A 24,600-nucleotide genomic window follows, 5' to 3' on the forward strand; every position below is an offset into this window, starting at 1 on the left:
GTGAAGGTTCTGCCATCAGCCTGTCTGCCTAGTGTTCTTCCTGTAAGAGTCTATTTCCCGCTGTGACTAGGAGTTACAGTTCTGGGCTCCGGGGGCACCATCCCCGGGTCTGGGCGGGGCTGCTGGGGACAGCTGGGCAGCATGGGCACTGCACAAGCTGCTGGGCCAACGGGGCTGGAGGGCGCTGGGACTCTGCACCAAGCTGGGGCTGGGGGGTGGTGGGGGCCCTGGCTCCTGATTTCCACAGAGGTTCCCTGCGCGCCTTCAGTAACCCTGGGCCCAGGTAGGAAGGAGGAAAGGAGAGCGGGAGTGGCATAATCTTCAAGGGCAGGGGCAGCCTCTCACTCCTGGGACACCCGTCTCAGCACATCTGCTCAGAGGCCAGGGGAGCTGGGCCCTTGCGGTGTGGGCCCCTTGGGCTCATAGCTCTGATCCTTGTTTCGGGGCCTGGAGCCCAGGGGAGAGCTGGCATCTCCCACCAGCTTGGCCCTGACCACAGGGCCCAGGAAGGCGGTTGGGGGTTAGGAGCCCGGCTCCTGGACCAGATGAGGGGCGAGGAAGCCAGCCTGCTCCACCGCAGCCCCGTGTTGGCTCTTCACACCCTCCGTGCTCTGTCTGGCCCTGGAGTCTACAGCCCAGTGGCAAGGCCAACCCGCCAGGAGGGTGTGCGTTCTGGGGAGAAAGGGCACCCTTTCTTCCTGCAGCATCATCTGGGATCCCTGCTTCCTTAGGAGCCTGACGTCAGATGCTCCTTCCCTGGGTGGTGAATTCGCCCACCTGGTTCTCTGAGGGAGGGAAGGGGGCTGGGGTCACCCAGGCAGAGAACGCCTGGCAAGGCAGGAGGGCAGTCACCTGGCCCTGTGCTCCACAGGGGTGAACTGGGCCTGTCACCACTGTTTATAGCACGGTTCCCTTGGGAATGCAGGTGACATCCCCGAGAGTGTCACTGCTCAAACTCCAACAGCATCTTACAAACGCATGTGTCCTGACCAGGGGTGCTCCCCATCTGAAAGCAGCATGGGATGCAGCAGCGTTAAGAACTAAGTTAAAAACAACAACGACAAAACCCACTTTTCGTTCAGACGTCACCACTCACTTCTGTTGCTCAAGTGCCCCTTGGACCTTTCTTGCAGATAATGATGGCAGCGAGACTGGAAAACGTGGAGTTTCCTGATTTCCCGGAACCGCAGCAGGAAGCTCTGTTCCTCCTTCTGGGTGTGGGCGGCCAGCACCTCCTTGGTGAGGCCCAGCTTCCGGAAGGCCTCCTGGTCCTGGCTGAGGCCGCAGGGCAGCGCGGGGCCCGCCGGGCACTCCAGAGACTCGGGCCTGCTTGCAGCAGCATCTCCCAGCGGCTCTGGAACAGCAGACGCGGAGCTCTCATCCACAGGGGCCCTGCTGCCCGAGGACAGCTGAGAAAACGCGCACCGCTCCCACAAAGGACAGAGTCTCCCACAGAAGACTCCCGCATGACGCCCACAGCAGGGGCTGACGTTCGAGACGCGTCTGCTCAGCTTTCTGAGAAGGCTACCAAGAAAGGTAACAGGCGGGGACACGCAGCCGCGTCACGTGGGGGCTCCGGAACCCGCCCTCTAACTGATCCGTCCTCCAACCTGGGGGCACCTGGGGTTTCAGCCTCTGACGCTGAAGACACTCCAGGCTGTCTTGGGCTTTCAGAGCACAGGACGTGCCCGGCCCTGTCCTGGCCTAGGACCATGGGCCCAACAGTGTGGTCAGCAGAACCGCGGGGACAGGCGGGACGGGGCTGTGGGTCTGCGGGCCATCCTGAGAGGGGCCGGCCACTGACCCTCTGACGTGGACTCTCCCCCTCATCACGCCCTTCTTCCAAGCGAAGAACAAGTTCAGGCTGGTTCTCCTCTAGGGGCCTGAAGGACAGCTCAGCGTGTCGCCCTTGGCTGTCCTGTTTTGGCTCCTGTCCTCCAACAGGGGAGGGCCAGGCTCGCCACCCCACCCATGGGCGTCGAGAGGCCGGGGGGCCTCGTCCCTGGGGTTCTCTCGGCACCAGGCAAGGGGGAGTCCTGGCATCCCTGCTCGGTCCCAGGAAGCCCCTCCGTGTTGACACCTGAGTGGACGCCTGTCCCAGGGGGAGCCAGAGTGTGGCGGGGGCGGGGGCAAGTGTCACCACCTCCACCCTACACGGCACGTGCCTGGACTTCCTGGACAGCCCCTTACTGGGCTACGTGGGTGTTCTGCACTCAGATACACTTAGAGAGCATCCGGGGACAGGCGGCAACACTCCGAATCTCTACTGTCAGAGTCAGACCGCTCCCGCCGAGGCCCCGGACGCGGCGCGCGTACCGAGCTCCGGCGGCAGCTTCTTGTCGCCCACGTGGACGATGGTGCTGCTGTAGCTGCACTGGCTGCCGAGGGACGCCACGCTCTGCGCCCTGCCGGGCAGCGGCGGCGACAGCAGGCGTGCGCTCGCGTCCGTGCGGCTCTTCACTGGCGAGGGCGATGCTGCCTCTTTACAGGAGAAAAAAGGAAGCAGACACAAAACCGCGATAAAGCTGAGCTGCTGGGAGAAGAAGCACGGAGGCCGGCTGAGGGGCACTCCAGGACCCGGGGGCTCAAGTCCACACTCGCCCTGCCAGGGGATGCCGTGTCCTCAGGGGACGGCAGAGAAGATGAGACTCTGAATGGGGACCATGGCACCCTGGTACCCCGCGTCCTCTGGGAGGAGCCAGGCGCCTGGGCTCGGGGCCTCTGGCGGGGCCTGTGGGGAGCTGCCCCCTGCGGCCAGGGCCCCTCTGCTGAGGGCAGGCGAGCAGCTGGGCTCCCCCCGTGGGCTAGGGTAAGCTCCACCCGTCGCCCGGGCTTCCATCAGCGGTGGAGACCCTGCCTGTGGTCCTGGTGAGGGCCACTGGAGATAACTGCACATCCAATCTCCTCTGACTCCTGGGCCGCTGACACCCAGAGGCCAGTCCTCCTCTGAGACGTCTCAGAAACGGGCCCGCCCGATAACACCCTGGCTTCCGGCAGCCCCGGGGCATCCTGTCCTCTAAGTCCAGAATCACCTCTACCTCCCGCTGGTGAGAAGGTTCTGAGCCACTTTGGTTATTTAATCAACAGCTGACCCCCTACACGTGTCCCTGATCCCGCTCAGAACCACAGTGGGAGGGAGAAGAGGCCCCGGGCTCCCAGGTAAGGCCTGGTCCTGAGAGAGGGGTAAGCGGCCAGGCGGTCACAGCTCAAGCAGACGCAGTACCTGTGGCGTGTGGCCCAGGGCCCGCGAGGGCCTGGCGTTTGTCGCTGGCCTGGGGCGTGGGGAGGCTCGCAGGGAACTCACACTTCCTCTTCAGGGTGGCTGCCTCGCTGCAGCTCTCCAGGTACCTGCGGGCAGGTCGCAAAGGGCTTCATGTAACCGAGAGCCCGACTGTGGGTGCCGCTGGCGGGGAGGGAGGCCAGAAGGGCCGCACCTGATGACGCTGTCCAGGCAGCTGATCTGCTGGTAGGAGCCGGCCGGCGGGTCCCTGCAGGCCAGCTCCTCGGGAGGGGTGGCCTCGGGCAGGCTGGCCCCAGAGCTGTCCTTCTCCACAGCCGCAGCAGCTTTCATCGGAGTCGGGGAACTGCTCTGCATTTCTGGAGCAACGACAACATCCTTCTTTCCGTTAATACCCGTTTCCCCCAGTGCCCACTGTAAGGTTACAGAGCATTTTAATTCTACTGAAACGTAAGGCCAGGCTCAGCATGTGCCTCACAGGTGCAGAGACCCCGGGGCCAGCCTGGGAGTCAGGCCAGCCCACCGGGCCAGCGGAGGGAGCTCTCTCGTCCCCACTCGGTCTGGGCTGTCCCCAGGTTCAGGGACTCAGCAGTGGGAAAGGCCAGTTCCTACTTGAACCCCTGAAGATCACATGAGCTTTGTGGTCCATCAACATTCCCGGCCTTGGAAGGCTTGGTCTCTTCCAATGTGACTTGCCACATGGTGAGCGGGATCCGGCCTGCGGTGCAGGGGGGGTGCCCGGAGCAGAGCCGGCACCCCCACCTCAGACAGCTGGGGCTGGACCGTCCACGGGACAGCTGGCAGCCCTCGGACAAGTGTCTGCTCACGTGACTCAGGGCCACTCTGCAGAGCGGGACCAGGGGGTCGTGGGGCAGAGGCCCACCTGGCCACACCTCGTGGGCCTCCAGGGGCAGGGCCCCCTGGACAGGGGCTGTGTTGTGGACCCCAGGCCGAGCCCTGTGTCAGCACGGAAGCAAACAGCCCAACTTGAAGGGGAAATTCCCTGCGTCCAGAGTTTGAGTCACACCCGCCTCCCCGTCTCGCCACACTGAAGCCTCGCCAAGGAAATGCTGGATCATTTGGTACCTGAAGCAGGGCTGCTCTTTTGTTCTCCAGATTCATCAGGGTAGTGACTTTTGCTTTTGGCCTTGTTACCATTTTTACAAGTTTCCTTGAAGAAAAACAAAAACAAATGAACACATTATTCACCCCAGGAGACCCTGCAACCTGTGCCCTACAGGCTGAGAAAGAGAAAAGCCCAACCAACCCAGCAACAGAGAAGCAAGTTCTATACAAGATCTGAGACCCAAACAAAGCAGATTTTACGATTCTGAAGAATTATAAGAAATAAAGTGAACGTTAGGCTACTCTTTCTTTCTAACCCTAATCCTACAGTTTGATCTTCACTTTTGTCTGGTTTGCCTGCTTTAACTAGTTCTCACCCAAACCTGTAGCCACAGCTTACAGCTGCTCCCACCCTTTCACGGCTAGAGAGTGAGTCCCAGGTGAGCCAAGTTTAGAGCAGCCAGAAGCAGCTGAGGTCAGACAGGCTTGGCCCCAGAGAGGACTGGTCTCAGAGCGCACAGTCACCCGTGGCACAGGCGATGGGCAGAGGGGGACCGCGGGGCACGTACGGCTCTCCTCCGGCGGGGGTCCTCCTGGCCGGCGCTGTCGCTGGAGGAGGTCTGGCTCATGAGATGCTCGTGGGACCCGTTGCTGCCCAGGCTCCCGTAGCCGCTGGAGCCGCTGTGGGGCACGGGCTGCGGAGACAGTGGCCGGAGGAGTCTGGACAGGTGGGGCGTGGCCCCCCACCGAGTCTCAGAGAGGCCGAGACCTGCTCTGCGGGGGTGGCCCTCGGTGGGCACCAGGTGGGGCCGGGCTTGGACCCAGGGTCTGGCGGTGGTGGGCTCCCCGCTTCCAGCCATGGGGCCAGGCCTGGATCCCAGTCCCCAGGGAATCCATGGCCACGGGGTTCAGAGACAAAACAAGGTGTCTGACAGTACCCCCAGCCCCTGGGAACCGAGAAGCAGGAAGTTTTCCCCCAGGGCCCATGTGCTCACAGGAATTCTTCCTGAGGGCTGTGTCCCTAAGGACCGGAGGCTTCTCCAGTCCCCTGGGGCTAGCTCTGCTTCCAGAGCTGGAGGGACGCCCCCACGCGCCTCCATCCTTGGGGACCACACCCTCCAGCCGCTGGCCCAGGGCTGCGAGTTGTGGACACCAGCAGGAGGGTGCAGGGTGGTGCTGGAAACAGGAAAAGGGCCTGGGGAGGGGGGGCGGACCCCGGCCTGGGGGCGGCTCTGGGCTGTCTAGGGGGGCGGGGTCAGCGCACGCACCTGCAGCAGCAGCCGGTGGATCTGCTCTGTGAGCTCCTGGACACCGGGCTGCGGGGCCTTTTCCTCCAGACCCGGCGGGGCAGAGAACACGTCCTCGTTCAGAGGCCCCCTGTAGGGTTTCCATCCGTCTCTGTGAGTTGGGCCCCTGCCTCTGCCTCCCTGCAGACCCCCTGGGCTGCCACCTGCCTGCTCCCCACTCCCTCCTCCCACTCCCCGTCCACCTGGGGGAGACCCCACCCCCTGGGGGCGGGTGCGTGGTGGGAGGTGGCCTGGGTCGGCCCCTCCCAGCTCCCCGGCCCGGCCCTGGGGGCACTCACAGCCTCACTCTGTGCCTCCCAATGATGAAGGAGATCTTCCTGCTCCAGGGATTGATGAAGCTGGACCAGCTGGTGTCCAGCGTGATGTACTCCCCGTTTCGGGCGCGGAACCGGAGAGGGGAGTAGTCGAAGGGCTGGCCCCCGGACTGCACAACTACCAGAGGGAGAAGAGAGTTGGGGATGTGAACAGATGCAGCTGGTGCTTGCGGTACAAGACACGTGGAGACGCACTTAATTGTGGAATCATTTGAAAACTCCGGAGACACCAATACCTCTTGAAAGCCACTGCTTTGAATCTTCTGTTTTGCTTTAGGCTGCACATGGGGCTGCCTGCAGCAGTGTCCTCGTGGATTTTAGGACACACGTCCCTGTGAGCCTCACTGGTCTTTCCTCAGCGGGACACTCAGTGTCGCCTGTGTCTGTGGGCTTGTAGGACCGGGGTCGTCCACTCCCCTGGCTTGGGCCGACCACCCTACTCTCCCACCCGCCACCAGCTGACCCTGTCTCGTCTCTTCCTGCCTGCTGGTGCAGCCAACAGTCAAAACGGGACCCCGAGGACTCAAGCGGTGGGCTACTCTCAACCGCTAGGACTCAGGCAGGCAGTGGGACAGCCCGCACCCGCAGCCCCCCGGACCGGTCCTGGTGGGTGCTGACCTTGGGAAGACACCCCCAGACTGAACTAGCTTTGCCTGTGCCCCCGGAAGGACTGCGAGGAGGGGACCTACTCTTCTTGTGGATGGCGAGCATCAGGGGCCTGTCGCTGGGGTGCAGCTGCACGAGCACAGGTGTCTCAATCAGGTCCTGGGGCAGGTAGCCCAGGAGAGGGACGGCCCTGCAAGGCAAGCGACACGGGGTTACAGCCGCGCTCAGGATGCCGGCCAGAACACGGCCTCCAGGAGTGGCGGCCGGCCCATCATCTCCAGGAACGAGGCTGGCTCCCAACTCCCTAAAGACCACATCTGGGTACCAGTGCTGATGAGGCAACAGTCAGGCTTTTCATTAATTAGCAAACCAAGGATGGAGCATCGCTGAGGGTCTGAGACCAGAAGCCAGGCCCTACAGGGCCGGGCCCATCACAAGCTCAGTGCTTAGACCTGAGGCTGATTTCCTGAAAGAATCGATCATGATGACGTTTTTGTTTTCTTCTAAGAGCTTTTCCTTTTAGGGTGTCCTGAGTTTGGCCAGACATGGCCTGACACGGACTTTCTAAAGCAAGTTTGCCTGGACCAGGGCAGCCCTGCCCGTGGGCATCTCCCCAGCTCCAGGCGTCCTCCTCCTGCCCTACCTGTGGCCACTGTGTCTGGTCCCCAGGAGCCGCCGTCGCCGGCTGGGACCCTGCCCTGTGCCCATCAGGTCTTCCCTGGGTGCAGCTGCTTTGCTTTCTGGGCAACGTTTTACACTGGACTGCAGTCCCTCCTTCTGCCTCTGTGAGTCCCGTCCCCTTGAGTGTCCCGCCCACTCTTGAGTCCAGCACCCTCTGGTGGCTCAGCTCCTGTTCCGAGTGGAATGTCTCCCTTCTCAGTCTCCCTTCTCAGCAGGCCGGTCTCCCTTTCATCCCAGCAGCTGTTTCTCAAGCTGACTTCTGCTCATGTGGAGCAGCTTGTTCTTTCCTTAGAGCAAAGCCTCCCTGTTCTGTGTGGGGAGAACTTCCTCATGGGAGTTCTTTGATTTCCTCCTCCTTGCCTGGGGCACGTTCTGAGCCTGTTATTTTCCTTTGGACGGGACGTACAGCACGTCCTGGTCAAGGCCTAGCCAGAAGGGGAGGAGGAGAAAGCAGAGGAGGAGGGGAAAGGAGCCCTGGCTGGCCTGGGTTCCGTGGGCTGGACTGTCCGCTGGGCTTACTGAGCCAGGGTCTGCAGCCTCTTGGCCCACAGTGACCAACTCGCCAGGCCTCCTGCACACAAATGACTGGACGCCTGGGGCAGCTGCAGGCAGAAGTGCTTAGGCTTTCGGAGGAATAAAAACTATTCTGGGCTTGTTTCACAAATGCAGCTCCCAGGCCCCAACCTCTAGGATCCTATCCCCCAGGGCCAGGTGGGGCCTGGAACCTGCACCTCGAAGCTGCAGGTGGCTGGTCATGCACACCTGAGCAGCCTGGGGCTGGGGAGGCTGATGGGCCTGGCTGCCAGAGAGCAGGCGGTGGGGGGGCCTGACCCTGCACAGACACCCTGCAGAAAGCCAAGCGAGCTCCCTGTGGGTCTTCCCAGGAGACTTCTCCCAGAGCCCTGCTGGCAGCAGCAGCAGCAGTCTTTGTGTCTTCATGCCCATGCCTGGGAGCTCAGGAAGTCACACAGGGACCCTGAGCCATGCCTGTGAACCCAGAGCCCTCAGAATGGTCAGTGCTCCCGACCCCAGCAGGGCCATGGGCACCGACTACAGCACCCTGGGTAGAGGACCCAGGCGGGGAGCGCGGGAGGGCTCTGGGCAGAGGTGCGGTGGTGGCCGCTCCCCACGGCGGCCTGTAGCCCACAGGCTGGAGACGCACCTCTGCTGGGGCCCCGCCAAGGTGCCTCAGCTTCAGTCCTGGCACTGGCTGCACCAGCCCTGATGCGTGCGCCCGATTTCTGAACCAGGTTTAAACAAGGGTATGAAGACAGGCTCAACTAGAACGATGACCAGCTCCCCGGCATGTCTCATCTATGTAGCATCCATATCTTAGGAGGTTTTAGTGTGATTCCATAATTATTTCATTGTCTATGTATAGTCAAGTGTTTTCATTGATTATTACACGTAACGTGCAGCCTGAGCTTTAGCTAAATAGCTTCAACATCAAAATCACGAAAATTCATTGAGCTTTATTTAGTTTTTAAGTAACTGCCAAGACAGTGATGAGACAGAAACTATCTGGGGCAGGGAACCTGCTGCTGTGAAGGGCACTGCACTGACTCCAAGGCCCGCGGGAGAGGGAGGGGAGAGCTGGCTGGGGGGGTGGTGAGGGGGACCGGCCCGCGGGAGAGGGAGGGCAGAGCTGGCTGGGGGGGTGAGGGGGACCGGCCCGCGGGAAAGGGAGGACAGAGCTGGCTGGGGGGTGAGGGGGACCGGCCCGCGGGAGAGGGAGGGCAGAGCTGGCTGGGGGGTGAGGGGGACCGGCCCGCGGGAGAGGGAGGGCAGAGCTGGCTGGGGGGTGAGGGGGACCGGCCCGCGGGAGAGGGAGGGCAGAGCTGGCTGGGGGATGAGGGGGACCGGCCCGCGGGAGAGGGAGGACAGAGCTGGCTGGGGGGTGAGGGGGACCGGCCCGCGGGAGAGGGAGGACAGAGCTGGCTGGGGGGATGAGGGGGACCGGCCCGCGGGAGAGGGAGGACAGAGCTGGCTGGGGGGTGAGGGGGACCGGCCCGCGGGAGAGGGAGGACAGAGCTGGCTGGGGGGATGAGGGGGACCGGCCCGCGGGAGAGGGAGGACAGAGCTGGCTGGGGGGTGAGGGGGACCGGCCCGCGGGAGAGGGAGGGCAGAGCTGGCTGGGGGGTGAGGGGGACCGGCCCGCGGGAGAGGGAGGGCAGAGCTGGCTGGGGGGTGAGGGGGCCGGTGCTGCCTGGCTTACCTTTGGTCCACGTCCTGGAACAGACAATTTGGCGAATGTGTGGTTGTAAAAATTCTCTTTTCAGGAGGGATTCTAGGGGCTGAAAAAAAAGAATTTTGCACAGACTTCCGATTCGAATGTGGTTATATTAGAACATAATTTGTGGCCGGGGAAGAGGAGGGCACCCACAGTCCAGTGACGCCTGGACCCAGTGAGCGATGCGGGACCCAGAGCCTCTGGCTGACAGGGGAGGAGGTGTGGAGGGGCTACAGTGACACAGGTGGGTGGCGACCAAGTCTGGAGGGGGATGAGACTCTGCCTGAGGCTGGGAGAGGTGGGGGCTGGGAGCTCGCCTTACAGACAGGTATCTGAGCCTCAGGCGGAAGCCGGGAGCAGGCTGGCCCCGCCTTACCTTCGTAGCCCGAGTGCACTCTCTCTGCCAGCAGCACGCAGCACAGCTGGCTCTCGGCGCCCTGCCGCTCGCACACCTGGGCCAGGTAGGGCGTCATGCGGAACGGGTGGTAGTGGATCTCGCTCTCGTGGCTCTTGCCGACGCTGCAGAGGAGGGCGGGAGGAGAGGCCGGGGATTAGGGCAGAAGGGCTCGTCCTCTGCTGCTGGTTACCTCTCCAACAGCGGCTGCTGTGTCTCAGCGGTCCTTTACGTATTGCACAGATGTCCACGGAGCCGAGCCGGGCCCCTCACCCAGGCCGAGTCAGGCACACTCCCTTGGTCTCTGATCTGTTCCTCCAGCCTGCAGGAGGGTCTGCGACCCAGCACCCTGCTCCTCTGCCCTTGCGCTCAGATGTCTGGGGACAGTGAGGGGACCATCAGACAGCCACTGGCCTGAGCAATGGGAGCGCTCAGGGGCCCTTCTCTGGGGCAGTTTGCATTTTAAGTGGGGGAAGGGCTGCTGCTCCAGTGCGGGGGTCCTAGCCCCAAATCCTGAGGGTACCCAACTCTGGCTGGGGTCACTCCTGACACTGCAGCCGGATGTTCAACAGGTCCCTTGATTCAGGGCCACAGACCTGTGGGCTCTCCCTGAGAAAACACACTCAGACCAAAGGCTACATGAGCTTCTGGGGTCCTCACAGACCTGTGGGGAAAGCTATGGGCTCTCCCTGAGAAAACACACTCAGACCAAAGGCTACGCAAGCTTCTGGAGTCCTCACAGAACCTGGGGTTCATGTCTTTCCAAAGGGGGGGAGCTGGCCAATTTCCCAGGTGATGGACTGTAAGTCTGGGCTGCCCAGGCTGATGTTCTTCACGAGGAGCAAGTCAGTCACCCCACTGTTGACCCATCTCTCCTAACTCCCCAGGCACATTTAAAATGTGGCTCGGGACTTCCCTGGCAGGCCAGTGATTAGGACTTAGTGCTCGCACTGCCCGAGCCCAGGCTCGATCCCTGGGCGGGGAACTGAGGTCGCGCAAGCTGAGCAGCACGACCAAAAATGAAACAAAACAGAACGGCTTGGCCTATGGAAACGTGTCTTCACGCGGACTTTTCAGGACATGCGTGCCATGCGGCAGAGGTGCCCCTGCTGAGCCTCCACCCCAGAGAATGGGGCCTGGGCAGGCGGCAGGGCGAGGGCACTCCCGCACCTTCCCCACCTTCAGGAGCTGGGCTCACCTGACTCGGCAGAAGAAAGACTTCTCCTCCATGCATTCTTGAGTAAAAGAGTCTGAAAGAGAAAGTCCCGTTACTCCACCCATCACGTGGCTGACCCCGGAACGTGCTTTTATTTCCCACGGATGAGGCTGGAGCAGGAGAACTGAAAGTCAGGGTGCAAAGCAGGTTTACCTGCCACTGAGCAGTCCTGACTGAGGTGAGGTCCAGTTCACGGGCAAGCACTCACGGAACCATGCCATGCTATGAGCACGGCCACAAGCAGACCAGCTAATGACAGATCTAGCTTTGGGAGGTGTACCCGCTCGTGGGCAGCGTGTTTACAAATAAACACCCAAGTATCTCAACCCAAGCATTTTTGGGGGGACTGCTGTTCTTGAGGTGCTAAGTCCAGTTGCAACCCCATGAACTGCAGCACGCCAGGCTTCCCTGTCCATCACCATCTCCCAAAGCTTGCTCAAACTCACATCCATTGAGTCAGTGATGCCATCCAAACATCTCATCCTCTGTAGTCCCCTTCTCCTCCCACCTTCAATCCTTCCCAGCATCAGGGTCTTTTCCAATGAGTCAGTTCTTCACCTCAGGTGGCCAAAGTATTGGAGCTTCAGCATCAGTCCTTCCAAAGAATATTCAGGACTAATTTCCTTTAGGATTGACTGGTTTGATCTCCATGCAGTCCAAGGGACTCTCAAGAGTCTTCTACAGCATTACGAAAACATCAATTCTTTGGTGCTCAGCTTTCTTTATGGTCCAACTCTCACATCTGTGCATGATTACTGGAAAACCGTAGCTTTGACTATATGGACCTTTGTTGGCGAAGCGATGACTCTGCTTTTTATTACACTGTCTAGGTGTGTCACAGCTTTTATTCCAAGGAGCAAGTGTCTTTTGATTTCATGGCTGCTGTCACCATGTGAAGTGATACTGGAGCTCAGGAAAATAAGTCTGTCACTGTTTCCATTGTTTCCCCATCTATTTGCCATGAAAGGATGGGACCAGATGCATGATCTTAGTTTTCTGAATGTTGAGTTTTAAGCCAGGCTTTTCACTCTCCTCTTTCACCTTCATCAAGAGGCTCTTTAGTTCCTCTTCACTTTCTGCCATAAGGGTGGTGTCATCTGCATATCTGAGGTGATTGCTATTTCTCCAACAATCTTAATTCCAGCTTGTGCTTCATCCCGTCTGGCATTTCACAAGATGTACTCTGCATAGAAGTTAAATAAGCAGGGTGACAATATCCAGCCTTGACGGACTCCTTTCCCGATTCGGAGCCCGTCCATTGTTCCACGTCTGGTTCTGTCACTTCTTGACCTGCATACACGTTTCTCTGAGGCGGGTAAGGTGGCTGGAATTCCCTTCTCTTGAAGAATTTTCTACAGTTTGTTGTGATCCACATAGTCAAAGGTGTTAGTGTAGTCAGTAAAGCAGATGTTCCAGAGATGCTGGCAATTTGATCTCTGGTTTCTCTGCCTTTTCTAAATCCAGCCTGAACATCTATAAGTCATCAGTTCACATACTTCTGAAGCCTCGCTTGCAGTACTTTGAACATTACCTTGCTAGTATACGAAATGAGTGCAACTGTGCGGTAGTCTGAGCATTCTTCGGCATTGCCTTTCTTTGGGATTGGAATGAAAACTGACCTTTTCCAGTCCTGTGGCCACTGCTGCGTTTTCCAAATTTGCTGGCATATTGAGTGCAGCACTTTCACAGCATCATCTTGTAGGATTTGAAATAGCTCAGCTGGAATTCCATCACCTCCACTAACTTTGTTCACAGTGATGCTTCCTAAGGCCCACTTGACTTCACACTCCAGGATGTCTGGCTCTAGGTGAGTGATCACACCATCGTGGTTATCTGCGTCATTAAGACCTTTTTTGTACAGTTCTTCTGTGTATTCCTGCTGCCTCTTCTTAATATTCTCTGCTTCTGTTAGGTCCATACCATTTCTGTCCTTTATTGTGCCCATCTTTGCATGAAATGTTCCCTTGGTATCTCTCATTTTCTTGAAGAGGTCTCTAGTCTTTCCCATTCTATTGTTTTGTAATAGAAGCAACTCAGGGCATTTCACAGCTTACATCAATCCTTACTTTAAAATTTAAATGTCTAGCAAAAACATGAGTTCAACCGGGTGATCTCATTAGAGATGAAAGAACAGTGTTTTCATAATAAACACAATTTAAGAAAAGATATCTTAGATTTTGGTCTTTCTCATAAAGCTTCCTCTACTCAAAACAAAGAAACCACCACCAACAAAAGACAAGGAAAAGTAGAGAATTACTGGTTAGGGAAGATGATATAAAATTACTGGCCTGGAAAGGCCTTATTTTCTATTTAGATAACGATGCAGTCCCAGGCATCCCGGGGGACGGTGCCAGCCTGTTCACACTGTGAGCCCACACACAGAGCAAGCCCCCTCCCTGCAGTGACCAGGAGCTGAGCGGTGCTCCTGACACTGGCTGCAGCCTGAGCAATGTGGCTGCACAGTTCCTGGGCTGGGGCTTCAGGTGGAAGCAGACGGCTCAACCCCTGAGGCGTGAAACGTGTGTTCCCTCGTTACAAGTCAGCCTTAGAGCAAACTGTGCCCTGGCCCAGGGTGTCTGGGCTTGGGCAGGAACAGCTGCTGAACTGCGGCTCTGACAGCGATGGTAAGGGCCTCGCTGCCTGGAAGCAGGGGAGGGGAGCACCACGGCATGGAGGGACCCGAGATTCAGGTGGAGGTGGATGTGGGCGGAGGAGCATTTTGATGAGAGCGGAGACCTGATCCAGAGGCCAAGGACAGGAGTCAGTTTTGGGGGACGCAGCCAGTTTTGTGGGAGCTCTTGGTCGAGATCATGACCGAGGTCCAGCTTGTCCGGAGCACTCCCGGTCCCGTCCATTTCCTGCTCGTCTCTCCTGACTCCCTGGGTCTTCTCTTCGGGTCCATCTCAGCTTCGAGAACTCAGAGCCCAAAGAGGGGCTAATGACCGTCTAGGTGCAGATGGACACACTGCAGGACAAGGACACAGGACACTTGACCATGAGAGCCCCGTGGCCAGGAGAAGAGTAGAGCGGGCTGGGAGCCCTGGGGCCTGGGGATGCAGCTGCCATGGAGCAGCCCGGAGCCTGCAGAGCCCGGAACAGCCAGCTGGTCTGAGCTGGGAGGACGGCGTGGTCTGTGTTCAGGGAGCAGCCTTGTGAGGTGCTGAGCTCCCCCTTCGCGCTGACATCAGCACACCGCCTGCAGGAAGCCTTCCTGATGTGCCTCTGTCCTTCCCTGCTCCCTGCAGCCTCGTCTCCACACTTCGGCTTCCATCACCTTTCTTTCCAAAACACCTGACCTCCCTTAAAATCTTCTGAAGCTGTTTTCCCTTTCTGAAATCTACAAAGACTTTTTTCCTAAATTTATTCTGAACAAACAACCTTTGATCTTTCACAGACACGCCAGCCCTTTCTGGAGGGCACACTGGGGGACTGCAGCGGAGTCCAGTGGAGGGGAGGTGGGCAGTGGCCCCACATCAGAGGGCGCCCTGCCCGGCCCCCACCCTGCTGGGCTGAGTCCTCCCCGTGCTGCCCAGGGAGAAGGACCCTCACCTGCTTGGCGGCGGTCACTCCAGGGCGGCAGCTTGTACGGTGTGGTGGAGCTATGGAACACGCTCACGTCATGGGGCGCCAAGAACTCCACAAACTTGGCGTTGTAGAAGGCGTCCCTCTTGCAGTGAAAGATGGAGGCCACTTGGTCAGAGATGTACAGGGTCTTCCCGGTCACCAGGGACACAGCGGCCACGAACATGTCCTGGGACGTGGAGAACGTGACCCTGGTTGAGGCCGGGCATGAGGGGACTGGACAGGTCACCCCCTGGAATCGGGGTCCCTCCAGAATTGGGCTGAGGCATGGGCAGGGAGCAGGATGAGTGAAGGGTTGGGGAGGCCTCTGGACCCCTCTCCCCAGCCCGGACGACAGTGGTCGCACTTCTTCTCTTACATATACGGGGTCCCAGTGGGATACTGTTTGGAAAAACACGTGGGGTTCCACTGCCGAGCAGAACCTCAGCTGCGGGAATCCTCTGCAGCCGTCTCCCGCCCTGGCTTTGGGCATGGCACTGCTGGAGGCTAGCCCAGGTGACGCGGGAGGTGGCAGGGGCCTCAATCCCTGCCCAAACTCAGGCTCTCCTGGCCAACTGGCCCTCTGAGCTCGGGGCTGGGGTTCCCCTGGGGTTAAGCTGCAGCAGGGGCACTGGAGGAGTGAGCTGGGAGGGTCAGGAGCCCCTTCCTTCTCCAGGCCAGGACTGCTGTGCTTCTGGGACCTCTGGGTCCCCACCTGCCCTTAAGTCTGTTCTCTTGACTGAAAACTGGGGGCGACTCACCCCGCTTCCCAGACCTCAGGGTGGGCCCCACCTGTGGGCTACTTGTGTCCCTCCCCTTCCCCCCATCACGTGGGGCCTCCCATCAGTGGGGGCTCACTCTCACGCCCTTGATGTGGGGTGGAGTCGCTTGGGCTGCGAGGAGTCAGGCTCAGAGAGCAGCATAAGCCAGCACATGGCCGCTGCTTCTGAATCCCTGACTTAAACTGTTTTCTTAAGGAAGGAACCCACTTCCTGAAAGTCCCGGCCCTGCTGCTATGAAGCCAGGGCTCGGCCGGCTCCCCCGGGGAGACTCGGCCAGCGGACACGAGCTTTCTGGGAGAAGACCCGGCTCCGGTCAGGCGCTCACCACGTTCTTCATGATGAACTCGGAGGTGATGCCCTCAATCTCGTGCACGGTGTAGGAGGGCACGTGGGTGCTGCAAGGGTGGTTCTCGCTGGACATCAGCAGCTGGTAGTACTCCTCATTGGCTGCGGAGAGACCATGGGGAGGGCTCAGCTCGGTGCCTAACTCATGCCTTTCTCATGAGAAAGTGGGCACAGAACCAGAGAAGTGTGAAGGCTGAACAAACAGAAGTCCGGGTGTTTTTCCCCTGAAAAGTCAGACGGCCTTTGATGACAGAGCTTTTAAATCATTCTTAGGAACCTCTCAGGAACATTCCCAGGCTTCTCAGGAACACGACCACACAGTCCACCTGAGCTCGCGTCCCCCACAGGCCTGTCTTTGTGATGCTATGACACGCTGCTGTTTCCAGGCAGGACAGTGGGACAGCCCCCTGTACCCACCCCTCGGTGGCTGGACACTCCCATCTGGACAGAATCGACTCTTAGAAACACACCTGGCACGGAAGCAACCCAGGGAACAAACTGTGTACAAAAGAACTGAAGATGCTGGCCACTCATGCTGGGGCACCACACAGGGCGGCAAGGCCACTCTGCCGAGGGGCCCCGGGCGACCGGCTTCCGCGGCCAAGCCGTCCAGAGGGGCCCCGGGCGACCGGCTTCCGCGGCCAAGCCATCCAGAGGGGCCCCGGGCGACCGGCTTCCGCGGCCAAGCCGTCCAGAGGGGCCCTGGGTGACCGGCTTCCGCAGCTAAGCCATCTAGGGGTGACCCCAGGTGCGGCGTCCTGGGCCTGGGCTCCTGGGGGTGGGCTGCAGGCGGAACAGTGCGCTAGCAACGCTGGTGCCTCTTCCAGGTCATGCTTTCCTTACCTGCCCGGAGACAGGGGCACCTGTGGTTACCTGAGACCCAGGGCAGGGGCACCGGCTCGGTGGAAGGCCAGGTCACAGAGCTGCTAAAGGAAGACTAAGCTCTACTGGGAGTTATTCATGGGATGTGGAATTTACTGAAACACAAGGCATCTGAGCCTTCTGGAGCCTGCAGTGTTTGTTCGTGGATTCCCGCACCGCCTCTGTGAAGAGTCCAGCACGTGCTGTCTCAGGTAAAGGCCTCAGCTGATTTTGCTGTGTGCATGCTCAGACGCTTTAGTCATGTCCAGACTCTTTGCGACCCTAAGGACTGTAGCCCACCAGGCTCCTCTGTCCATGGGATTCTCCAGGCAAGAATACTGGAGTGGGTTGCCATGCCCTCCTCCAGGAGGATCTTCCTCCTCCTGGATCTTCCCGACCCAGGGATCTACCCTGTGTCTCCTGCATTGCAAGTGGATTGTTTACCGCTGAGCCGCCAGGGAAACCCTTCGATTCTACTGATGGTTCTGAAAGCTCTTCTGTGTTCTTCCATCTAATGATAAAATCCAAACAGACCCACAGAGGGAAGTGGCATATGGATCACGCAGGCCGTTACTGCCTGGGATGGAAAAGGTCACTGGGCCTACCTGCCCGCCTTCCTGGTGGAAAGACTACCACAGTAGAAACTCACACGTTTAGAAAAATGAGGCAAAACAAAGAAAATTGGGGCGACACCCTCCTCGTGTCCCCTCACATGATTTTTTAAAGGCAAGCCCTCAGCCTCAGGCTGGGTTGGGTGTGGGGGCTGCTCACAGCCCCAGCCCACATGCACATCAGCACTCTCTGGCCAGAGGCACTGGACACTCCTCTCTGGCCAGGAAGGCGCTGGACACTCCGGAACGTGACGGGACCCCAGCCCAGGGTACAAAAGCTCCATCTTGTATTAATAAGCATGTTTCTCTTATTGGCTGGTTTTCTACCTGCTTTTTTTTCCTTTCCTCTAAAAGTCACATACAATAGAAAACTTAAGATGAACTCAGGTTTTCAACCAGCTGCAATTTCATCAGACTTCTATGATTTCCTTCTGCTATTTCAGGACTGAGTTTCAGAAAATCAACCCAGTCTAAGCTCTGATCTGGGGAGATCTGAGACTTACTGCTACAGGTTGGAACAAACACCTACCTTTCACCTGCTTCACGCTCCTCAGGGCGTACTTGAGGGTCGCCAAGGTGCTGGCCTTCCCCTTGGCCTTCCTGTCCGCGGGGAGGTGGACCTTCAGCTCCTTCAGCGTTTTGATGAGCTCTTTGTGGGCATCGGCTTTGGTGGACTGCTCGCTGCTGCGGAGTTGAAGAAGGACGTGATCACCCTAGGTGCCGCCTTCACTGTGCCTCTGGCCCTACTTCCCCACTGGGGTGCGAGGACGCTGCAGTCTACGTGTTCTTGGTGGGCACGCAGGATGCAGGGGTGCCCCCGCCAGCTATGAAACCAAAGCTGCCTGCAGACGTGCCTTGCGTCCCTCGTAGGAAGAGGAACCGTGCCGGGAGAAGCAGTTCTCTAACCAGGTCAATGCTGGAGAGCGTCCTTCCTGCTGGCTCTTCTCTACCAGCAAGGCCCTACCCACCACCTGACCAACCCGCCCCACTGCTGAGCTCTGTCTTCCTTCCGGTCTCAGACAGAGAAGGAGTGAGTGATGGAGACCCCAGGGGACAGCATGGTGGCGTCCTGGACAAAGATGTGAGCAATGAGCAGACAGGAGAGGTGAGGAGACCAAGTGTATATGGAGGATCTTCAAATCCAAGGATACAGGGACGTGGGCACTGGCAGAGGGAGACAGGCTGTTTAGACAGAGGATCCAGAGAGTGATAGGATGGGGCCTCAGGGGTGATGGCATAGCGCCCCCAGGCCCGAGACTGAGGTCTGAATTTTGCCCCAGTGGTGATGGGAAAGCATCTGTCAATATGGAATTAAGGACGTGTTTGTCACAAACACCTAAATAAACAGGTCAGGAACATTCCAGGTACGTGTCTGAGATGCAGACAAGGCCTGCCAAGTCAGAGCCGGAGGGGCTGCAGGCCTGCGGCACCGTCAGGGGCTTGGAGCAGCCTGAGGGGCCAGTTGTCTGAAAGGATGAGGCCGGACTCACAGAAGGCACAGCTGCTCAGACTGACGGGCTCCAACAGAAGCTTGAAAACAGTCACATCACCCCCACAACCTCGTCTCATGACAAACCTTTCTCTCTCTCCAAAGGCCCTGAATGGAGGCCGTGGTAACTGGCCTTACCTGCAGCCACTGGTGGACAGGTGGTGTTCAGACTTCGCCATCATTAGGCCAAAGGTTTCTGGACTAAAAGAACAAAAATAAATCCAAAACTCAGAAGAGCGTGTCCATCCCTGTCCTCCCCATCCACCCAGGGATGACAGGCAAGTCAATCAGGAAAAACACGAGGTTAAGAGAAAACGAACGGAAAACCTCTGGATACCAGATAAGGAAGTTCTGGGCAATACAAACCCTAGCCTAGAGTAGCAAGTTCATGCTCTGTAAACTACTCAGCATCGTTCAGGGTTACCTGACTCTTCTGCCTCCCGAGATCTTGTCATCTCATCATGCATCTATCACAATCCTACACCCATATCACCATTATAAGGAAGGACAGACCTCAGGAGAGTTTAGTTGTTAATAAGTTAATAAGACAGAGGATGAGATGGCTGGATGGCATCACTGACTCAATGGACGTGAGTTTGAGCAGGCTCCAGGAGTTGGTGATGGACAGGGAGGCCTGGCGTGCTGCCGTCCGTGGGGTCGCAAAGTGTTGGACACGACTGAGCAATTGAACTGCACTGAACTGAACTAAGTTAATAAGATTTTCAAAACTCTCGAGACACTTGGTCATCACGACTTAAAGACTGCAAAAGCACTCACGCTACCACGGAACGAGACACCGAGAAAACAAAGGCCGGGCCTCGCCTCAGGGGCCTCGGCCGCACCCACCCCTGGAGAGAGCCCGGTGGCCCCACCAGCAGCCCCAGCTCCCGGCCGCTGTCGCCACAGTCGCTGCCCTGCGAGTCCCGCCCCGTCGAGCCGTTCTCACTGGTCTCGTTCCCGCTTGAGCCACCGCTCATGTCCACGTCCTCCTGGAGGGCAGCTTGGCTGGCCCAGGGCTCTGCGGGCTCCTTGAATGGGGCGCTGGGGCTGGGCGTGTGGTCGGCGCAGCCATCCATGCTGGCTCCGGGGCAGAGCTGGCAGAGCAGAGACTGTGGTCAGGCGTGCGGGGGCAGGCGGCCTGTCAGGAGGGACGCCCTGTCGGAGCCCTCCTCCAGGTTCGCTGGGGGATGCGGGGTCAGCGGTGTGGCTCCTGTGCCCTGGGCCCCCAGCTACCCTGAACTGGGAGGGCAGCCACAGCCCCGGACACCCCTTTGCTGATGGCCCTCCCAGGGATGGGGGTGTAGCAGGGTTCAGATAGCTCAGCCATCACAAGTTATGGGAGACCCAGAGCAGGCTGCGGGTGGGGAGGCTTCAGGGGGAAATGAAGCTGAGGCAGGGGGGTTACTGCATGGAGAGGGCAGGGCAGTGGGAGCCCTCATGGCGACGGGGGGTGGGGGGGTCCATATGAAGCCAGCGTGGGGCCCACACTTTGTGGGGTCCATGCAGAGCCACAGACAGGTCGGAAGCAGCAGACTCTGGGAACTTCGTTTATTTGGACAGAAAGTTTCACTTTGGGGCTTTGGGGGGGTAGGTGGGTGGATGGGGGCTGGAGAGAGAGACTGACCGGTTGTAGGCTGGGGTGAGTAAAGACAGTGAGGACCCAGGGCAGGAGGGCTGCACGGGAAGCCTAGGGACGGGAGACCAAGAGGTCACGGGGCAAAAGCAGGACCCTGGAGGCTGCCTCCCCACGGTCCCGGCAGGACGCAGACCCTCCTGCGGACCCATAGAGAGCAGGATGGAGGCCCCGCACGAGCGGATGTGGTCAGGGTTGAGAAAACTGCAAACAATGTGCAGCTCTGGGGCGACCAGGTGTGTGTGTGTGGCGGGGTCTGGGCCTGCTTCTCTCCCCTGGGCCTGGAGGGGCAGGAGGGGCCCCCAAAGCAGCGGGTCCAGGCAACCTGCGGCCTGGCGGTGGGGGCATAAACCCCGCTCCACTCTCCTCCTGGCCTTGGAGGTCAGGAAGCCAGAAGGCGGGGGGACACACAGACGCAGTTCCCAGAGGCCAGCCTTGGCCCCGAGCAGTGGCAGGAGAGCTGAAGGGCCCAGGCAGTGGACCCCCTCACCCAGAAGGCAGAATGTGCCCCCGCAGCTTTCCCGTGCTCGGGGGCCTGGACCAGAGGCCGCAGGGGCAGGACTCTGGCGGATGTGGCTCTGCAGACAGGGTGGGGGGCGTGGCACGCGCTGGCTTGGGTAACCCCCGTGGTCGCTGTCCACAGCACACCAGGATCCCGTTCCAGGGGAAACAGGTGGTGACTTGCCCAGGCCACACACACAGCAAGAGGCAGCGCTGGATTCAGGGCCCCCTCCTCTCCAAGGATGGGGCCCGTGCAGAACCCAACCACAGCACTCTTTGCAAAACGAAAACAGCAGGTCTGATCAGACCCTGTGTGGTTCCCGAACCAATCAGCAGAAAGGAGCCAACCGCGGCTTTAGAAAAGAAGTGCAATGAAGACAAGAGAAATACAACCTGCAGGGCACAAGGGAACAAGCAAGTTTAGGACAGCACCGGTTCTAACCACAAACAAAATCAGGAAATGACGGATTCAGTGAAACACGTAACGACAGATGAGCTAAAGCTGCAAACTGAGGTGGAAGGGTCACGTTAGAACAGAGAATTATACAGATACAGTTTAGACTCAGCAGTGGAAAGGATGAGAGCGAGAAACGTCTTAAACATGCCCAGGGAAAGGGCTGATATTAAAGCCACATTTTTTTACCTGCAGATAACAGCTGTTTCTGCAAAAGACACCATAACAATGAGACAGAAACCACAGAGAGAGACACACACAGAAGGAAACCATCCTGAAGACAGATCTGTAGGTGCCTGACTCCCTGAGCTCCCGACAACATCATGTGAGAAGGGTCGAAGCCTGGCTGTGTCCTGATGAATTGATGTTTTCAAGGAAAATGAAAATTCTACCCGTGGAAAAAGCAAACAGTTTCCCTGTGAAGGACGCTAAGTCACGCTACTCTTGGACATCTCTGCTGTGATATCAGATCTTCAGAAGAGAAAGTCTACGTGCCGAAAGGAGACAGCCAGGGCCACAGAGGAAGGCTGTTAGAGCATCTCACTGTGGTGTTAGACCAGCTGTTTACTGGTCCCGAATCACGAGAACCTCAAACGCCAGCTCTCTGCTGCGAAAGTCAGGAACAAACAAGCACATCTACCACTTGGTCTTCAACATTCAGGGAAGTTCTAGCTAACGTGATAGAGAATGAAAGGTGCTAACGTCTGGGAAGAGAGAGACGGAAGACTAAGAACAGCTGTTTCCACACAGAGATGCACCAGGTAAGAGCTATTGACCTGGGAAGATGCTCCACCTCGTTAAGACACGAGGAACCATGCAAAGAAAGGATGAGGCTTCCGAAGGGGAGCGGACCGGCAGCACCCTGGGCTGGCCAACAGGAGGGCTCCTGTGCTGGAAGATGCTCCACCTCGTTAAGACATGAGGAACCATGCAAAGAAAGGATGAGGTTTCCAAAGGGGAGCGGACCGGCAGCACCCTGGGCTGGCCAACAGGAGGGCTCCTGTGTTGGAAGATGCTCCACCTCGTTAAGACACGAGGAACCATGCAAAGAAAGGATGAGGCTTCCGAAGGGGAGCGGACCGGCAGCACCCTGGGCTGGCCAACAGGAGGGCTCCCGTGCTGGAAGATGCTCCACCTCGTTAAGACACGAGGAACCATGCAAAGAAAGGATGAGGCTTCCGAAGGGGAGCGGACCGGCAGCACCCTGGGCTGGCCAACAGGAGGGCTCCTGTGCTGGCCCAACAGTCTTCCTGGAGCGGGGGCTCTGGGCACCTCCAGCCACGCTTACAGCCTGGCCCCTCCTCACCCCTGGGAAGCTGCTCCGTCCACACAGAGACGTGTGAGTGTGGGGCATGTAGGAAGAAAGACCCGGAAAGGACCACCAGCAAGGAGGCTACTGGCATCGTGTCCACCCGGCCCACCTGGCTGGGCCCAGCCTCAGCGGGCCCTACTGCAGTCCATGCGGGCCAGCTGAGCTCCTCTCTGCCCGGGGCGCAGAGCACGGCTCTGCTCTGCACGGGGGTCGCCAGCGCGGCGGGGCCCGACCTCCCTGCAGCCGCCCCCCGGGCCCAGGCTGGGCTCCGACCTCGGGGCCTGGCGTCTGCTGCAGCACCCAGCCGGCAGCTGGCCCAGCGGCCCGCACCAGCAGCTCCGCCTTCTCCCGGCCCCGTGGGCTGGGCGTCCCCTGTCTGGCCTTTCCCCCGGGGTCACCGAGATGGCCGGGTCGTGGGAGCTTCGAGACCCTCCCAGCTGCAGCCCAGGGCCTGGCGCACGGTGTGAGGGCACAAGCCCCGGGACGTTTACGCTGAGGGGAGACTGTGCACTCAGTAAAAAGACGGAAGCCAGGCGCACTGCTGTGGGAAGACCCCAGGGCACAAACGGATGGCCACAGAACAACAGGAGCCGCCGTAAGGAGGACAGCTGGCGCTCTGCGGGGCTGATCTCAGCCGTCTCTGCCTACAGTGCTGGGGCCCGTGAGCGCAGAGAACGGGACCGCCTTCTTGCCCTCGTGGAGCTCACCTTCTAGTGCGGAAAAGAGACCGTCAGTGAGGGAACGGCGTGCAGTGCAGATGAGGGAAGCTGAGACAGAAGCAGAGCAGGGCTCCAGGGGTGGGAGCAGCTGGGTGTGAATCAGGAAGGGGGGCCAGGGAAGGCCCACAGACAGGTGACGCGCGACCTTGCACTTGCGCCCCCCGGTCGTGCTCACTCAGAGCCCTGCGGCCGCACTCCCCAAGCCTGCAGGCCTCGCTCCTGCCTGGTCACTGCGGGGGCCCACACACGAGAAGTCTCTGCTGGACACGTGTGACCTTGGATGAAGCGCCAAGGTCACCACGGGGTGAGCCCCGGCTTCCCCCGCTGCTGTAGCCGAAGGGCTGGGTGAGGCAGCTGGATCCAAGGGGGCGTGGGCCCCCTGGGTGAGCTGGGACCACTGCCCCCCAGGGCGGTGCTGCCTCTCCATCCCTCCCTAGAACAGACTGTCCTTTTCTCTGCAGCCTTCCTTCATCTTTTTTTGGATAGTTTTTTCAATGAGACCCCAAGGGGCTGAGTGGCCAGCTGGGTGTCTGTGAAGCAGGGTGTCGTCGTGTGTGTGTGTGTGTGTGTGTGTGTGTGTGCGCGCGCGCATGCACGTGCGTGTGTGTCTCTGTGTCACAGTCGTCTCTTCTGCACTCCCCACTCCCTCACCTCAGCTGCCCTGGGATTACACCTCCCAGTACAGGGCCAGCATTTAAGCCTTAGCCTGCACGCTCTTTTAAGAGAACCCAAACCAAGACAGACTGAAGAGACTGAGAGGATGGGCCAGGGGGGTGGCAAGTGCAAAGGTCCTGAGGCTGGTGGGTCTGAGGAGGATGGATGCGTCTGGGGCAGAGGGCCAGGTGGAAGGCAGGTGGCTGACGTGCGGTCAGAGCCAGGCCGTGGCTGCTTTCTGCGTGAGATGGAAAGTGCTGTAGGGGCCTGTGCAACAAGGTCTGACTCACGTGCCAGCAGGGTTACAGGGCAGAGCAAGGTGGGAGCTGGGACACCTGTTAGGGGCTTCTCCGTGCTTTGCTTGCTTCCCAGGGTTCCCTGAACACTACCTGTCTCCCCCACAGCCCTCCCCAGATAAGCAGCGGGGTGGGGCCTTTCTGCTGAGTCAATTCTGAAGGGGAGGGGGCGGCAGTGGAGGGCTAAGTGAGCAGACCCTGGACAGTGGGACCTCTGGCAGGTTCCTCCACTTCCTGACCTCGGTCCTGGGCAAGTTCCTGCACATCCTGCGGCCCTGCTTCTCCGTCTGTAAAGTGGGCCACAGCAGCACCCACCACCCACTGGCTGCTT

At 59.2% G+C, this 24,600-nt stretch overlaps 1 protein-coding gene across 3 annotated transcripts in view; it reads right to left on the bottom strand.

The window, feature by feature from the left end:
• Positions 1-24,600, bottom strand: part of PER2 (period circadian regulator 2) — a 43,255-nt gene that overhangs the window by 13,620 nt on the left and 5,035 nt on the right. For 2 of the 3 annotated variants that reach the window (XR_011565968.1, XM_070786997.1), the window contains exons 2-17: positions 18,839-18,901; positions 17,741-17,895; positions 15,720-15,841; positions 14,601-14,802; positions 11,034-11,085; positions 9,818-9,960; positions 9,427-9,505; positions 6,614-6,720; positions 5,889-6,042; positions 5,572-5,680; positions 4,873-4,998; positions 4,325-4,409; positions 3,435-3,597; positions 3,224-3,348; positions 2,317-2,481; positions 1,097-1,354 (exon numbers count right to left, since the gene is read on the bottom strand). Coding sequence is in view for 2 of the 3 variants with exons in the window: in XM_070786997.1 (XP_070643098.1) it covers positions 1,097-1,354; positions 2,317-2,481; positions 3,224-3,348; positions 3,435-3,597; positions 4,325-4,409; positions 4,873-4,998; positions 5,572-5,680; positions 5,889-6,042; positions 6,614-6,720; positions 9,427-9,505; positions 9,818-9,960; positions 11,034-11,085; positions 14,601-14,802; positions 15,720-15,841; positions 17,741-17,895; positions 18,839-18,901 (2,108 nt within the window). In the remaining variant the exon portion in view is untranslated. Of the gene's footprint in view, positions 1-1,096; positions 1,355-2,316; positions 2,482-3,223; positions 3,349-3,434; positions 3,598-4,324; positions 4,410-4,872; positions 4,999-5,571; positions 5,681-5,888; positions 6,043-6,613; positions 6,721-9,426; positions 9,506-9,817; positions 9,961-11,033; positions 11,086-14,600; positions 14,803-15,719; positions 15,842-17,740; positions 17,896-18,838; positions 18,902-19,546; positions 19,795-24,600 lie in introns of all 3 variants that reach the window. The other variant, XM_070786998.1, reaches the window with a different exon arrangement.

The sequence above is a fragment of the Bos indicus genome, chromosome 3 (assembly GCF_029378745.1).
Source record: "Bos indicus isolate NIAB-ARS_2022 breed Sahiwal x Tharparkar chromosome 3, NIAB-ARS_B.indTharparkar_mat_pri_1.0, whole genome shotgun sequence".
In the NCBI taxonomy this organism is placed as follows: domain Eukaryota; kingdom Metazoa; phylum Chordata; class Mammalia; order Artiodactyla; family Bovidae; genus Bos; species Bos indicus.